Source organism: Trematomus bernacchii, unplaced genomic scaffold (genome assembly GCF_902827165.1).
Source record: "Trematomus bernacchii unplaced genomic scaffold, fTreBer1.1, whole genome shotgun sequence".
Lineage (NCBI taxonomy): Eukaryota > Metazoa > Chordata > Actinopteri > Perciformes > Nototheniidae > Trematomus > Trematomus bernacchii.
Window position 1 is genome coordinate 415,206 of NW_022987477.1, and position 17,256 is coordinate 432,461.

General features: G+C 39.3%; 1 protein-coding gene across 1 annotated transcript in view; it reads right to left on the reverse strand.

The window, feature by feature from the left end:
• ube3c (ubiquitin protein ligase E3C) overlaps positions 1-12,712 on the reverse strand; it is a 45,717-nt gene extending 33,005 nt beyond the window's left edge. The window contains exons 1-11 of the mRNA XM_034149049.1: positions 12,602-12,712; positions 11,869-11,973; positions 11,639-11,692; positions 11,429-11,503; positions 9,468-9,614; positions 8,015-8,130; positions 7,770-7,927; positions 6,520-6,673; positions 4,146-4,363; positions 3,421-3,569; positions 2,310-2,497 (exon numbers count right to left, since the gene is read on the reverse strand). Coding sequence (XP_034004940.1) covers positions 2,310-2,497; positions 3,421-3,569; positions 4,146-4,363; positions 6,520-6,673; positions 7,770-7,927; positions 8,015-8,130; positions 9,468-9,614; positions 11,429-11,503; positions 11,639-11,692; positions 11,869-11,934 — 1,325 coding nt within the window. The 5' untranslated portion in view covers positions 11,935-11,973; positions 12,602-12,712. The remainder of the gene's footprint in view (positions 1-2,309; positions 2,498-3,420; positions 3,570-4,145; positions 4,364-6,519; positions 6,674-7,769; positions 7,928-8,014; positions 8,131-9,467; positions 9,615-11,428; positions 11,504-11,638; positions 11,693-11,868; positions 11,974-12,601) is intronic.
• Positions 12,713-17,256: the final 4,544 nt, after the last annotated feature.

Sequence of the window (17,256 nt, forward strand, 5' to 3'; positions counted from 1 at the left end):
AAGATCTGAGTACTTCTACTTTTACTCAAGTACAAGACCTGAGTACTTCTACTTTTACTCAAGTACAAGATCTGAGTACTTCTACTTTTACTCAAGTACAAGATCTGAGTACTTCTACTTTTACTCAAGTACAAGATCTGATTTTTTCTACTTTTACTCAAGTACAAGATCTGAGTACTTCTACTTTTACTCAAGTACAAGACCTGAGTACTTCTACTTTTACTCAAGTACAAGATCTGAGTACTTCTACTTTTACTCAAGTACAAGATCTGAGTACTTCTACTTTTACTCAAGTACAAGATCTGAGTACTTCTACTTTTACTCAAGTACATTACCTGAGTACTTCTTCCCCCTCTGATAACATCAAGACAATACTTTTTATATCCGCCCCTCGTTATAAACCCTCAGCTCCATAAGGACCGTCAGAGATGCAGCTCTTTTGCTCAGGTTTGAGAGCAGAGCAGTAAAAACAGAGACATTTTACAGCAGCAAATAAATCCGGATCATAACATCCGACATGGAGACCCTAAGTCGCTCTGATTCCTCCACCATTTGGACAATTTGGGAGACTATGAATCACTCACGGCCTCTGAAGAGCTCTGAAGAAACAACATTACATTACATGTCACTTGTTAGACGCTTTTATCCAAAGCGACTTACATACTCAATACTGTGGCCAATCCCCACAGGAGCACTTTGGGGTGAAGTGTCTCAGGGACACAACGACATGCTGACTGCAGTGGGGTTTGAACCCTGATCCGAGCACCAACGCACTAACCCACTGCGCCACAGCCTCCCCCCAAACATCTCCATCTTTTAGTACTTTCTGAGTACTCCCTCCGCAGTAATAATTAACTAGAGCAGGTTGACCATACTTTTGGTACTTTAACTATATTTTGATGAGAATACTTTTCTACTTTGACTTGAGTAACATTTTGAATGCAGGACTTTTACTGTAACCGAGTATTCCTACACTCTGGTATTCTACTTTTACCCAAGTACATAATCTTAGTACTCCGTCTGCAGCACTAATAATTAACTAGAGCAGGTTGCCTCAGTCTGGATAACCTCCCGTCACTCAGTCCTCCGCCTCCGCCCCTCACTCCACCTCTGACATCCTGGCCCTAATGTAATCAACCTGAGAATGGGGATGGGGATGGGGGGGATGGGGGGGTGATTTCCCTCCTCCAGGAGTGACAGATTCCCTGACATCCCGTTTCCTCTGCCGGTTGTAAATGCCAGCGGGCGAAGAGCACAGATAACCGGCTGCCTCGCTGCACCGTTATTTACATTCCTGCTTACAGCGCGGAAACACACACGAACACACAGTTCCCCCTCAATCAGGCGGGGGTGTAAACAACGCTCTCTAAAAGAAGAGTGGACTCTGATAGGACGAGTTAAACGTTATGATGGGAGATAAAAATGAAAAACGCTGTTATATTTGTTGTGTGTCGATTTAAAAAACACCTGCTTTTTCAAATGTATCCCATATTATGGCATTTTAACTGCAAAGACATGCGTTTCAGCACAAAATAATATATATAATATAATAATCTCCTTATCAACCCTCTTGCATGATATTTGGATATAAAATGTATTACGAATAAATATAAACAATAATAACATATGTATATAAATAGTAAATACACACACACACCCATTAACGTCTATATATGCATACACATATCTGTACATATACACACACACACACATGTACTCATATGTATACACACATGGTTAAGGTTTGGAGGTAGGATTTTAATATCCAGGTCCGAAATAATAATACAATGCCAACCATTTTTTAATAAAGAACAAATTGAAAAAGTATAAAAAACTAATTGAATGTAGTAGTAGAACATTATGTCTTATATTGTTCAGTTTTTCTAGTAGATTTGTCTATAATTCAAATGTATTCTTTAGATTAATATTTATCTTTCCTACTATTGATATGTATATATTTTTGGAATGAAGCTGACCTGCTCTGTTGTGATTGGTCAACCTGCTTAAAGATGTCCCGCCCCCTTAGCCTCACGTACAATGTGTTGGAGCGCTGGCCAATAGCAGCAAGGTCTTTATATGCATACACATATCTATACACACACGTACACATGTAAATGTACACATATGTAAACACACATGCTTCAGGTTTGGAGGCAGGGTTTTAACACTGTCAATTTATTCAGTGTTTTTTTTAGATGACTAAACTGCTCTGTTGTGATTAAAACACACTACAGGAAAAGGGAAGACCCCCCAAAAAGAACAACAAGGCTCCTTTAATAATAGCTCTTCATCCTGTGTGTGTCTCTTACCTGACTTTTGGCACCATGAGGCGGTGTTGAACCATGAGTGTGTGACAGATGGACGCCATCATGGTGAAAACCTCCTCGCTGGCAGAGTCTCTCCACACGAGGTTCAGCAGAGCGTTGGTCTGGTGCTTCGTGTCTAACTTGTGAACACACTCCTCTGTGATCAGCTGCACTGAGATCCTGCTGTCATCCTGATGGAGAGAGGAGAGAAGAACAAGAAGACATACTTTAATCATCTCTCACAGGGAAATCTCTTCCTGCTGTCATCCTGACGGAGAGAGGGAAAACACAGGAGTTGGAATTTGGGGGAAAACCACAAACTACTTTTACTCAAGTACAAGATCTGAGTACTTCTACTTTTACTCAAGTACAAGATCTGAGTACTTCTACTTTTACTCAAGATCTGAGTACTTCTACTTTTACTCAAGATCTGAGTACTTCTACTTTTACTCAAGATCTGAGTACTTCTACTTTTACTCAAGATCTGAGTACTTCTACTTTTACTCAAGTACAAGATCTGAGTACTTCTACTTTTACTCAAGAACAAGATCTGAGTACTTCTACTTTTACTCAAGATCTGAGTACTTCTACTTTTACTCAAGGACAAGATCTGAGTACTTCTACTTTTACTCAAGATCTGAGTACTTCTACTTTTACTCAAGGACAAGATCTGAGTACTTCTACTTTTACTCAAGGACAAGATCTGAGTACTTCTACTACAAAACAGAGTGTGTGTGTGAGTGAGTGAGTGTGTGAGTGAGTGTGTGTGTGTGTGTGAGTGAGTGAGTGAGTGTGAGTGAGTGAGTGAGTGAGTGAGTGTGTGGAAAAATCAGCTTGATGAATCACGCCTGGATCAAGCTTGTTTTTCAACCCGAATTCAAGTTTGTTTTGCAGCAACATAAACATTATCTCAGTGTGTGTGTGTATATGTATGTGTGTGTGTATATGTATGTGTGTGTATATGTATGTGTATGTATATGTGTGTGTGTGTGTATATATATATATATATATATATATATATATATATATATATATATATATATATATATATATATATATATATATATGTGTGTGTGTGTGTGTGTGTGTGTGTGTGTGTGTGTGTGTGTCCCACCTGCTTGGTTTTTGGATGGATGCCGGAGTCGTCGTCCTCTGAGTCGCTGCTGACATCAGGTCTGCCGCTGCTCTCTGACACCGGCAGCAGAGGAAGCAGAGACTGCAGAGCGCGGAGATACAGCAGGAGACCCTCCTCTGAGAGAGAGCCTGAAACACAAAGATATATCACAATCACTCTTCACACCAACTGACTTCAGGTAGTTTCATCCCACAGGCAATAAGACTGGTAAACACCTGAACTTATGAAACAACATCCAGAACAATATTCTATTTGTATTGACTTGTTATCTGTTTCATTGTGTTGCTCTGTTGGAGGAGCCTGTGACCTAAGATGTTCATTGACATAACTTCACTGTAGCCATGTACGAATGACAATAAAAGCCTTGAATCTTGAAAGGTATATAAAGCACTGGGAAAGGTGCAGAACTCCCTTCCCAGTCATATCCGAAAAATATCGCTCAAAACTCACTTATTCACTTTCAAACTCTGATCAACAACAACTAGTGTCTTTGAGCATTAGGAAAAGCACTATGAAAATCCAGCGTATTATTATAATTATATGGAGGTAGACTTCTCTCAATAGTATTTGTGTGAACAGATAAATAACATGTTTGTAAATGTGTAATCAGAAAATGTAAAACACCGTCCAAAAATGCAAAAAAAGATTTGTAAACAGACTAATATAAAACTGATCTGCAAATACTGTAAAAAAGAAAAACCCACCTAGGCGGTTCTCCCCCGCGGAAAGGACGAAGTAAAACACCCAGGGTGCTCGACTCTGTGCCGATGAAGACGAGCTGATGGTCTGCAGGGAACTGAGGAAGGCCTCGAAGGGAAAAGAGAGACGGACATCGGAAAGAGCCGGGATGAAGAAGTGAAAGATCTGCTCGGTGAACGGAGACGAGATGAACTCCTCGGTGAAGGCTGCGAAAACAAACTGCCTGCAGGGAGACACAGAAACACGGCATATTTACACCTGGCATATTTCATGTTTTAAGTGTTCATTAAAGGTGGGGTAGGTAATTCACTTCAGAAACACTGTGTTATATTCCATGGAATGCTCTTAACATCCCGATAGCAATGAATATATTAAATGCTTTGACAATAAATACATAAATAAATATCATCTGTGGAAGCTGTAGTACTGTAAAAAGCACGACCAATCATCTGAGCCGGCCCGGCTAAAATAACTGGATGGCCTACCTGCCTGTCAGCCTTCCATCTGTGCACAAACTTATCTCGTGCCCTCATTGGTCATGTGCGCGTTCGTGTGTTGGAGGAGGGGCTCTGAAAGGAAGTCTCAAGGAAGGGGCAGATTTTTTTCGGCTGCATACTTTCAAATTCTAACGAGCTGCTTTCTCCATTCCTACCTTTAATGTGCAATGTCCCTGCCAAATAAACGATTAAAATAAATAAAATAATGATATACTCAAAAACCAGAACCCTGTCAGTTCACACAGAAATGAGCCGAGAGGTGTTTCCTAACATCCCTCTGCTTTCTCCAGTATGTAGTCTGCAAACAGAGCTGCTTTGTGACTCACATCTGGAGGGGCTCGAGTCAGATAATTAGCTGTCGGTGTGTACACAAAGTTCCTCTCACTCCCGCCTGGCTTTTCTTCAAAGAACAAAAGAAGTGCTTGTCGTTTGTTATTAAGAATGTCCTAAACGGAGGGCACACAGTGAGATGTTTTTGCACCGTGGCGAGCACAGAGTCTGGTGGTCTTTTATGGCTCGTTGTAAATTGGTCTCTGGAGCAATTAAGGGCTCCACTATTGACTGGAGGAGACAACAGACCTGCTGCAGTTGGTCTGATACCTTTAATGGATGATATTTGAGAGAATGCACCCGGGACAAAGACTCTCCCTCTCATGATCTTTCCACTCAAAAAGCAGCAACATCACTAACTTTTAAACGAATTCTTATCATCCTCAAAACTTATATTCCTTTTCTTGATAGTATGGGAAAAGTAAATTGATGTCGGCCTCATGCACACGAACGTCACACTAGAAGAAGGTTAAGAATAGTGCTGCACAGTTCATAGAATTGCAATATGCACAATGCCCAAATCGCAGTAAGTGCAACATTTGGTAACGGGTAAATGAACAGACCTGCTGCAGTTGGTCTGATACGTTTAATGGATGATATTTGAGAGCATGCACCCGGGACAAAGACTTTCTTTTCTCGCATTGTATTCCGTTGTTTGTGTTTTTAGCTTGTTTTTTTAGCTTAAAATGTTATTTTAGCTTTTTAGTGACTGTTAAGCCCTGAGCCTGTTTTTCAGGTTTCAGGCTCGAAAATGACATGCCCAAAACAAATGACTACAACTTCACTTCTAAAAGGGTTATATGAATAATTTATTTTATCAAAGCAAGGTTACATCTGTGAGTTGGATGTAGAAGTGTTAGAATCAATATAGATTTTTCTCAGTCAGAGTAAATTCAGATGGAACATAGTAAAAAAAGGTAAATTCTTACCTCCGCCTAAAGAAAAAACATTACTTATAGTGAAAACCACCCTTGAATGATGGGATGGTAGACTAAAAGCTTTATTATAACATATAATAAGTACCCTGTATGAAGATTGAGGCAAAACAAGTTAAATTTGACCTTTTTAGAGAGGTTTAGCAAAAAAAAAAGTTCCAGGCGGAATAGGCTTTCGGCACATTTGGGTACATCTGGTTCCATCAGTGCCATTTGACCTTTTTCAGGTACCAGATTATAAAAATGATGTATTACATTGAATTATCACCATAGGTATTCATTCCATCCAAATAAAAAAAAATTAAATAAAAAAAATTAATAAAAAAAAAAAAGACCCGCCGACGGGGGCTTTGGGGCTTAACAGGTTAATGCTCTTAACGTTTTGTTTGTTTGTGTTAAGCACTTGGAATTCCCATATATATATATATATATATATATATATATATATATATATATATATATATATATATATATATATATATATATATATATATATATATATATATATAAAATAATCGCAATTAGTCCTTTTTTCAGAATCGTGCAGCCCTAGTTTAATAAATAGATCAAGTCTCATATTGTGAATATATGACAGTAAATTGAATGTGGTGCTGTACCTTGCGCCTGTTGTGCAGGAGGAGTAGTTAAAGTGCAGAGGTTTCAGGATGTGCTCCAGCAGAGTCGTTGCCATTGGGATCGACGGAGCGTCGCTGTACTCCAGACTGGAGGGGAGTCTGTGATTCACCAGAATAAACAGAGACTTGTAGTATCCTGAGGGGGGATAAAGATTTAAAAAAGCATGTTTAGACCACAGAGTACTTCATAACACATCAACTCAGGTAATTACACACTCTCCAGGAACATTAGAGCAACCTGTTAGCAGTCAGGAGTGTATCAATTGTATTATAAGATGATATAAGGCGATTTAAAGGGGCCCTATTATGCTCATTTTAAGGTTTATATTATGTGCTTCTACTGTGAGGGATTTTAGCCTCTGCAGACCATTTACATGTTATCCGGTGCCTTGCTCAAGGGCACCACGGCAGGGCAGGAGGTGAACTGGCACCTCTCCAAGTAGCAGTCCACACTCCATATTTAGGTCTGGTCGGGGACTTGAACCGGCGACCCTACAGCTACCCAGTCCAAGCCCCTACTGACTGAGCCACTTGTAGTTTCATGTCTTGTTACATAACCACATTTGCTGGGTGTTATTATGGGAGAATTACTATTCTTGTGGTACTGCTGCTGCATATTGAGCATATTAAGACCCTCTCATGTACAACAACCTCCTTACGTACAATAAATAAGCACTCAGAGGGTTATTGAGGAAAAACTCTCAACTAATGGCCTATTACTTGTAGAATATGGTCATGTAGAATAAGGCCTTAATAAGTGTTTTATAACGACTAATAAAGAGACAAAATACGGCTAACATGCATGTTAATTAACAACTAGTTGATGGTGAATTGATGTACCTTAATATAAAGTGTTACCCATGTATCTTTAAGAAGCTCTCCAGTTAGCATGGTTAATAAAGATTTAACACATCTGACTGCAGTTGACATAGTGCCGAAAATAAACAAGATGCTTTGTGCTGACGTGTGTAAACATTTCCAACCATTGGTCTAGAAATGACGTCATACGTGTGGTTTTATGTCAACACCATTAGATGTACTTGATATACTGTTTATACTCAGGATCCAGTCAGAACAGGACGTAGCCATTTACAGATAAAAGTAGTCAAACACACTTCAGACTAATTGGTATTCGGCACACATTCACAATCTCTAAACAAGCCTCAATGTTTGACGATTAAGCCTCGGAAAGTTTATTGTGTCTACGCTGGAACGAGGTTTATTCGACTCACCTGTTTGTACCATATAGTGCAAAATCTGCTCGAGTAATGAAGCTACATAGTTAGCATCTGGAATAACGGGAAGATAGGTTTTCTCTGATGAAAAAATGTCTAGCATCCGCATGGGGACTGTCACGTTTAAACTGTCGTCCCTGCAGTTCTGTAGGAGCCTGTGGGGACACAAAGAGGCATTAATATATGCAGTTTTATTTATCATAAAGCAGCTTAAAATATGCATCTATTGTTCCTGTCTTTACCTGCAGCAGAAGCCTAAGATCCTCTTGATCTGAAACATACATGTTTGTCTCTGTGGGCCCACCAGCAGCTTCACAAACTGACTGCTGTGTTTCACCAGATTCTGGCACAACCATATCTGTTGGAACACAAAGAGACAGGATGTGTAAGATCAATGGATCAATATAAGCTTAGTCCACTCCAAGTCCATTGGCTTTTGGATTAAACCATTAAAAAAAACACATTCACTTTGAGTACTGTCAGTCAAACCGGATCAAACCAAAGCCACAGTCTTGATGGAGAAGAGCTGTTGACTGTTTCTCATCATAAATATCACCTTTTAAACTTTATTCCTTATTTAGTCAAGAAAACACATTTGTAACTAGGGATGGGTCCCGAGCCCCCGGTATTAAACGGGCCCCAGGGCTGAACTATTAAAGACCGTGGTACCGTTAAGCTCCGACGTTATCGCTCTTTTTATCGTTACTGGAGACATGTAAAATATATCTCATGTGTATTATTGCTACACAAACATTATATTGCAGTTTTAGTGTCGCCAACTCCGTTTCTAATACGCAAGAAGACTGCAAAATAGTATTTTTGATCTTTCCAATCCAGACGAGAGATCTCTCTCCCCCGTCTGTGTGCGAGGGGGCGGGGCGGTTTACACACACACAGCTGCTACATGCAGCAACACACACACACGCTCTGCTACACACACAGACACACACGGAGGAGATGGCTGAGAGAGCGCTCCGAGGTGTGGTTAAACTTTACCCGTCTCGATGCTCGTTACCTAAAGTGCAATAAGAGTTTAGCATGTCAGGGCGGTAACACGAGCAATTTGTCTAAACATCCAGACGGAGGAATGCTCCGGGTTCGACTGTCTCTCTGGTAGCTCTGTAGCCCCATCCACGAGTAACGTTTCCACGTCAGGTGTTATGTATGCTAGCAGCAACACACGGAGCTAACTCAATGATACAAACATTGGTTAATGATTAGAGGGAACGGAGTTATTTAGTCTCTTAAAGTTTCAGCTATTCTGTTCACAGTTCTGTCATCACATTATTTAATACGGTTTGTTAAAACATTGTTGTTTCTTTTGATGTGAAATATTATTTATTTAATTTAAATAAAAAGCAATGTTAGTTTTGTTCACAATTTGTTTAGTTAGTTTACCTTGTCTTTTTCTCCAAAAGAACCGATAAGAGTACCGTTAAAAGACCGGATCGATAAGCGGTATTGATAAAAGTAGTAGTACCGTTAAAACCTTAACGATACCCATCCCTATTTGATTTAGGGTCTTTACATCGGATCAAACATACAGGAAGAAAGCACCCCTGGATGTGGATCATTCCAATTTACACCATAAATAGTTCATAGCATCAGAATACATAATCAGGTTAAACAAGGGGATGAATGTATATTAGACCTCTGGGTTTAACCGTGCATCAACGATATCTATCAGACTCTCACCAATCGATGTGCGTCCACGCTCTGTCTGTAGAAAAATATGAGTTGTCTGGATAAGAGGCAGAGATTCGGACCGTCCAGGACGCGCTGAGTTCCCCCCCCCTGCGTCTGGATCACACACTCATCAAACCTGGCCCTCTGGATGGCATACTGAGGAAGAGGAAGAGGAAGAGGAAGGAGGAGGAGAAGACTTTGACTTTTGCAAAAACACTTTATTTACATATTTAACAATTGTACATATACTTGAAATAAAGTGCTTCATTGTGCAAATAAGCGATTTACTTAATAAAGAATAAACAACGTCTTGGTAGCATCAACGCTGTTTAGAAGTGTCTCGATCCCCAATGTGTTTATAAAACATGTGATGTCACACAGCCAGATAGTTGTTGCCTCTGTTCTTTCTGCTTAAATAAATTGCCGTTTTTGCTTCACCTGAGAGGAAGTTTAGGAGCTGCCACTTTGCCTTGCTTGTTTTTTTGTAAAAAACGACATTAAAAAGACTCAAATCCAAAGTTAAAAGAGAGAAGAACCCCGTGAGAAGAAGAAGATTCTTTACTGGATTACTGCAACAGCATACTTTTTGGATCACCTGCATTCATACTAAAAAAAACGTATTCAATATGTCCAAAACTCAGCTGCCCGCTTGCTCACCTCCACCCGACACTCCGACCACATCACCCCTATCCTCCATGACCTCCACTGGCTCCCCATCGAACACCGCTTTGACTTTAAAATATTACTTTTCACTTTCAAAGCCCTCAACAACCTTGCCCCCCCCGACCTCATCCAACGACCCACCCCCACCCGTCGCCTCAGGTCTGCTGAAGCTAACCTACTGCAGCCCATCAGGACAAAGCTCCGGACCTGGGGTGACAGGGCCTTCGCAGTAGCCTCCCCCACACTCTGGAACCCCCTCCCCAGCCACGTCAGATCCGCCAACACTCTCACATCATTCAAACAATCCCTCAAAACTCACCTTTTCACTCTTACCTTCAACTCCTAATCCACTAACACCTCGCCCTTATTCCACCTAGCTTAGCACTTTCTACTTTTGTTGTTATTTTTGTTTTACTTGCTTGTAAGCGCTTTGAGCACCAGGAAAAGCGCTTTAAAAATGTATAATTATTATTATTATTACTGGAAGACAAAGGTTGGATTTGATCAACTTTCCTGGATGGGCTTGTCTTTACAGATAACACACGCTCAAATGTTTTATGAATAGGAAGAATAAAAGCCTATGAAACATGACTGAGGTGGGGATTTGTTCACATAAAGCCAAGGCAGTAATTGGCTGTTTAGACATGTTGTTATTCGCTAACACACAGGCTATAGTTACTAGAGTATTTCTGTGAGAATCAAGTGAAGATTTGTCATTGCGTAGTACAGGAACTATGTAACAAAGCGGTTTCTCTGCATTTGACCCATCCTGGTGTTAGGAGTAGTGTGCTGCCATTATGTACGGCGCCCGGGGAGCAGTGTAGGGAACGCTGCCTTGCTCAGAGACACCTTGGTAGCACTTGGTCTTTCCAGGACTTGAACTGGTGACCTTCCAGTTGCCAAGCCAAGTCCCCTATGGACTTCGCCACCACCGCCCTGTTTATGGGCGTGTTTATGGAAACTATCGGAGCTCCAAACCAACTTATAACACGTATCTTAGTTTGTTTAAAAACTTTAACTTGGACAAAGACATATCTAATAGCCCTTTTCACTATTATTTTGAATATCAGTCCTACACATTTGACAAATCCTTTAGGAAAAAAAACAAACACAGCTAATTATTTGTTCACGGTTTGCCCTCTGCTGACACACAATGTCATTGGAGGCGATCAATTGGGGGCATTTTATAGAAGTAACACACAATTCAGGCTCACAATAGTCAGTATTTAACAGCCCTAATGTTAGTTGCTTACAATGTAATATATAAAATCTTTAAAAACATGTCTGTGTAATGCTTGCAGACTCACCTGTCGTTTCAAGTCATGGTAGCCACGTATGTAGGACTGAATAATAATAGCATTCTTCAGTCGCTTTCTTTCATCCTAAAATGTAAAAGACACAACCCGTTTGACATTGAAAACATACAATATAATCTTTATATTACATGTTTGGGGTGCATGCATATTCAATTAACTTGATACTGTAAATTAGTATAGGTAAAAGCGCATTTTTCAAACCTCTCTTTTCCTTCTTTCTTCTTGCGTGCGGTGCAGCAGAGACGATTTCTCCTCCTGCAAAACAAAAGAGAACTTGAAACCACTTTAAACAATAACATGTGATTATTGCTAAGCACCTACATGTAAGGAATATGACTACATGTATGTAAAGAACAGCTAGCATGTTGTCAGTAGTTTGCAACCCAGTATTTTCCCACTATCTTCCCTAACAGGAGTGAAATGACACTTACCTTTTTACTCGCTCCTCCAAGTGAAACATTGGGTCTTGTCTTGAAAACTCCCTCAAAGCTAAACATTGTTAGATCTTTACCATCGACTGATTCAGAGGTCGCCTTCTGAAAGAGAAAATGAAACACAAGTCCTGATTTAATACCCATTTATAGAGCAGACAGGGAAACTAGATACGAAGTTAGATTGTAATACACCTGTAAACACCTGTGCAGTATATACTTTCACTTTTACTACTGTCACCTGGCTGCTATCACACTATTGTTTACAGGCTACACTACACTATTTATTAAAAGGCTGTTACTGGAACTTTTAATATGTTGAGATGTCTGTTAATGAGCATTTTAGCTATGTTTAGCTCTTTACTTTGGCTGGTACAATGTATATTTCTCTCTGTTGGATAAATAAAGTACGTCTTCTTATGACATTTGTTCTAAATGATGATACAATAGTTAGCTAGCCGGTATCTTAGCTAATGACTCAGCAGCTGACAGGATCTAAAACCTGCTTTTTAACCTCATCTCAGTCAAAGTATCAACGGAGACACCACATACAAACACATGTATTGATAATATATCGCTGTATTTATTCACACATTTGTTAGAAACGTAATGTTTGTTGACGTTAGCATTGAAGCTAGTTAGCATAGCAGCTAAAACCGGCTAACTTTAACTAATTTACAACATTTTTCTTCCTTTTTCCTTTACATACTGGTTCATTAGAAGCGTGTATTACCTGTGAGTGTTGGATACAGGAGTGAAACGGGCAGAATATGTGTGTAAAAGGCAGTTAATCCAAAGTCTTCTTTTCCTCTGGAAATCAACACAACACAGGGGAACAGCCGACGGAGCTGCTTCCGGTTCCGGCCATATCAGCGATGTGATTGGTCAAAAGTCATGTCAATCACATCTAGGCTAAAGCCCGCCTCCTGTCTAGATGTATTGAGAAGGTTCTGAGACTCTACACTGTTATTGTATGATAAATGAGTGGTTTAATACTTAAATAAAAGCACTAAAATAATGTAAAATAATACAATTAAGTAAATAAAATGAAGTCATTTCACAGTTTATAAAAAATAATCTTATTACAAGGTCGATTAGCTGTTATAAATCAGTACAGGGAGATGGAGTTTGCCTTTTTCATGGGTCTGCAAATGTTAAAATATCAATTTTTCTGAGGATTTGTTGAACTTTAATAAACCTACATGTAAATAAAATTGCTCCATGTTAAACCCTCATCACTTATTTACTTTCACTTTAGTTCTAACTATTGCAAATGGAGGATATAAGAAGAAGAAGAAGAAGATACACTTTATTAATCCCTTACAGGGAAATTTCTTTCCCCACTCTGTTGTGTTTACACACATTACACACACAGGGGAGGATATACATGCACAAACACAGAGGATATACATGCACACACACACAACCACATGCAGATAGGAGAGGTGGCAGAGCAGAGAGGCTGCCAGGTACCCGGCGCCAAGGGAGCAGTTTCGAGGTTAGGTGCCTTGCTCAAGGGCACCTCGGCAGTGGCTTTGGAGGTGAACTGGCACCTCTCCAGCTACCAGCTCACTCCATCTTTTTTTTTTTGGTCCGATCGGGACGTGAACCGGTGACCCTTCGGTTCCAAGACCAAGTCCCTACAGACTAAGCCACTGCGATCAGGAGCTTCATTACTGGTGCAGATTGACTTCTTACAGATAAATAAACCAGTATAATATACCTTAAAAAACAACATCCTTCCAGACTGAGGCAAAACAGTTATATCCCAGTCTCACATATACATTGCTCATGCTAATTAAGTCATCCAAACTCTGGTTTATAGAGGATTCAACTAAATATGAGTATATTACTACTTTTATTTCATGTTTAAATAAGTAGTTAATTGTATTATATTTGTTGTTTTTACAATACCTTATAATAATAGGCACCTTCTTGAGTTCTTGAGTGAATTAACGGGTAATAACATAATTGGGGTCATCAGAGGCCTGTACGACGAAGCGGGATTTTGGCTTAGCGAGCTAACTAAACTCTGGGTTTCCGGTCCTACGACGCTGGTTCACTTTATAGCGGGCTAGATCTCCATGGTAACTAAGCAGGTTAGGTTCCAGGATAAGAGATCAACTCAGTGAAAGCACCTTCTGCTGACCAATCAGAGCTCAGTGTGCAGAGTTTAAAGCGATCAAGTCATATTACAGGAGAAAGGACATTTAGAAAAACTGCCGTTGCAGGAAAGACGGCCAGCAAAAATCACCGACTGTGTGAACGTGAAAATGAATAGAATATCACCTCCCATCTTCAGAGCAATCTGACTATTATAACATTAGCGTTAAGAAAGCTTACTTGAATATCTGCCACAACATAAGTAACCGGCACCCCGTGTGTTACTACATATCAAAATGTTCAGGACAATCTCTGGTCTTGCTATAAATACAAATTACTCACCTTAGAGCACTGTGTGGTGAGATAAGTAGCTCTAAAGCTGAACATTTGACATCAAATCTTCAAAACTCTTGTGAAAACACAAATGTACTCATGTCATCCAATTGTTTTGGTGTTTTATATTTGGTTACCAAAGTCTTAGGATCACAAAAGTAGTGAAATATTTGAATTACACTGTATATAAATGTGTAATTCATGTCTAAAATTAAACAAATTAAATTGAGTAAAATAGGTGTTTATCACTCTCACCACAGCAGGGACTGAGATACATCAGGACTGAATAATGACTTCATATTACATACCAAGGTTCATGTGATGTGTACAAATACAAATTGAGCATTCAAATGCAAATTAAATCCCCCTAAATAAACGTATTTTTTTAGCCAAAATGCGCCAAACCTCGGCGTCATTACGCATTCCTCCAATCATTTAAGAGGTTTTCTCAGCTGCTGTGATTATTGAATTTCACAAAGAGACTGATATATATATGTCTTCCTAATGATCTCACATTGACTCTGATATTAAGACAGATAAATGATTATGATCCACAAATGTTTTTAAAAGCAGTTTCCTGGAAGAAGCCATCAGGTATTTATGATATTAGAAGGGGTCCCTTTAAATTGCCTTTTCATAATGAACACATTTACCCAGGGTAATTAATATATAAACCCTCCCGATTTGTCACTTTGATTTGTATTTTAGTTAATTGTGAAAGTAATTACAGAGGTTTTTTTTCTTCCGTTTCCATCCTGGGTTCCTTATTAATTCCCTCTCTCCTGGATGTGATGAAAAGGAACCATAAATCCTGCTGATCGGTGAAGGCCAATACTAAATGGCTCCATATTTCACTTCTGCTTTAATAGAAATATTCATGCGGGGCCCTTAATGAAATTAAACCCACGGGACAAGAGGCTGTTACAATAATCACAGCAGCTGAGAAAACCTCTCAATGATTGGAGGAATGCGTAATGATGACGCCGAGGTTTGATGCATTTTGGCAACAAAAAAATACGTTCATTTAGGAGCGATTTTTTTTAATTTTCTGCCATATTTGCTCTATCGTAGCTTTCACATTTAAAAAAATCATTATAAGTGAGTTAAATAAAGATTGATATAAATATGTGTTAAGAAAATGCAAGAAATGTAGCCTTTTTAATTGAAGTACATTTACAGGTGGGGTAATTTTGGAGAAACCAGCTCGAGTGCGCTAGAATTTGAAAATACACAACCGGAAAAAATCTGCCACTTCCTTACAGAGCCCCTCCTCCAACACACACGAACGCGCACATGACCAATGAGGGCACGAGATAAGTTTGTGCACGAGATGGAAGGCTGACAGGCAGGTAGGCCATCCAGTTATTTTAGCCGGGCCGGCTCAGATGATTGGTCGTGCTTTTTACAGTAGGCTACTACGGCTTCCACAGATGATATTTATTAATGTATTTATTGTCAAAGCATTTAATGTATTCATTGCTATCGGGATGTTAAGAGCATTCCATGGAATATAACAACAAGTGTTTCTGAAGTGAATTACCTACCCCACCTTTAAGTAGGCTACGATTTGTGGGTAGGCTACTTGTACTTTAATAAATAAGCTATGATATATAATTATAGGTGAAAATACCCAGCAGAAGTATACAAAGTAATTAAATTAGATCCACTTTTAGTCATAATCCGGATATTAAATGGGCTTTTACGCACAAACAGTAACTTTTTTTGGTACTAAGTATATTTTGATGCCAATTCTTATGTACTTTGACTTACATTTTACACTGTATTTCAACTCTTACTAAGGTAAAATAGCTGAGTACTTCTTCCAAAACTGTCTAAATGATTGGAGAAATGCGTGAAACACGTCCGTTTGGGATGTTTATTTATTTAACCTTTACAAAATAATGTTAACATTCTGCCGTATTTGCATACTGTTCTGAAAAGGTTGTCCTACGCACAACATGTTATTTTTGTACTATGAGTATATTTTGATACTTAAATAAATGAACGTAAGGGTCATTTTACACTGTATTTCTAAGTCAAATATCTGAGTACTTCTTCCAACACGGTGTAAATTATTGGAGAAATGCGTAAAACACTCCAATTTTGGCATTTTGGCAACATGTTTATTTAGCCTTCCACGTCATCAACATATTTGTTAATGCCATATTTGCTCTTATAGAAATGGACCCAAATAAATGAGTTTAAAGGAAGTGAGCATCGTGATTTTAGGAATGAGACATCAGTATTTGCACCATAAATAAATGAAACATGTTTTCTCCCATGATTCCTCGCAGGCCTATACACTGTCTAAATGATTGGAGAAATGCGTAATAACCATAGACTGGTAATAACACTCCATTTTGGCTAAAAGAAATATGTGTATTTAGCCATCCACGTCATCAAAATATTTGTGAATGCCATATCTGCTCTCCATGCATAACAATTGAGGATTTTGGGAGTGTTGACGATGTCATATTTGCACCGTTTCTCCATAAATAAGTGCCCAAAAACCAACATATTAGTGAATGAACTCTCTGTGTCTCTTCCTCTCTTCTTTTTAGTTGTTTCTCCCCCACTATCCCTCGCAGGCTCACATCAATCTCTCCGTTATCATTCTGTAATTGGTCATGATCATCAAGGTCCACAATTAAATCACGATCCGTTACTCTGAATCCACCCGGTGACTTGTTGATTTCCCCCGAGCAAATAAACGTCCTGCTTCTCTGATGAATTGACAAAAACTAATCAGCTTTATTGGTAGACAGGTTAAGGGCAAACGGGTGTCAATAATTCTCATTTTGACCTCCTCTATCCATTAACTTTAAGTGGCTTATTAGACCCGGAGCGCACAGGCCTATTATCTTCATCTCCTCATCACACTTTCAATTACTACCTTTTTCTGCTGCTCGTTGGCTCAATCCGCGAGAATTTGACTTATTTTGACAGCCAAGC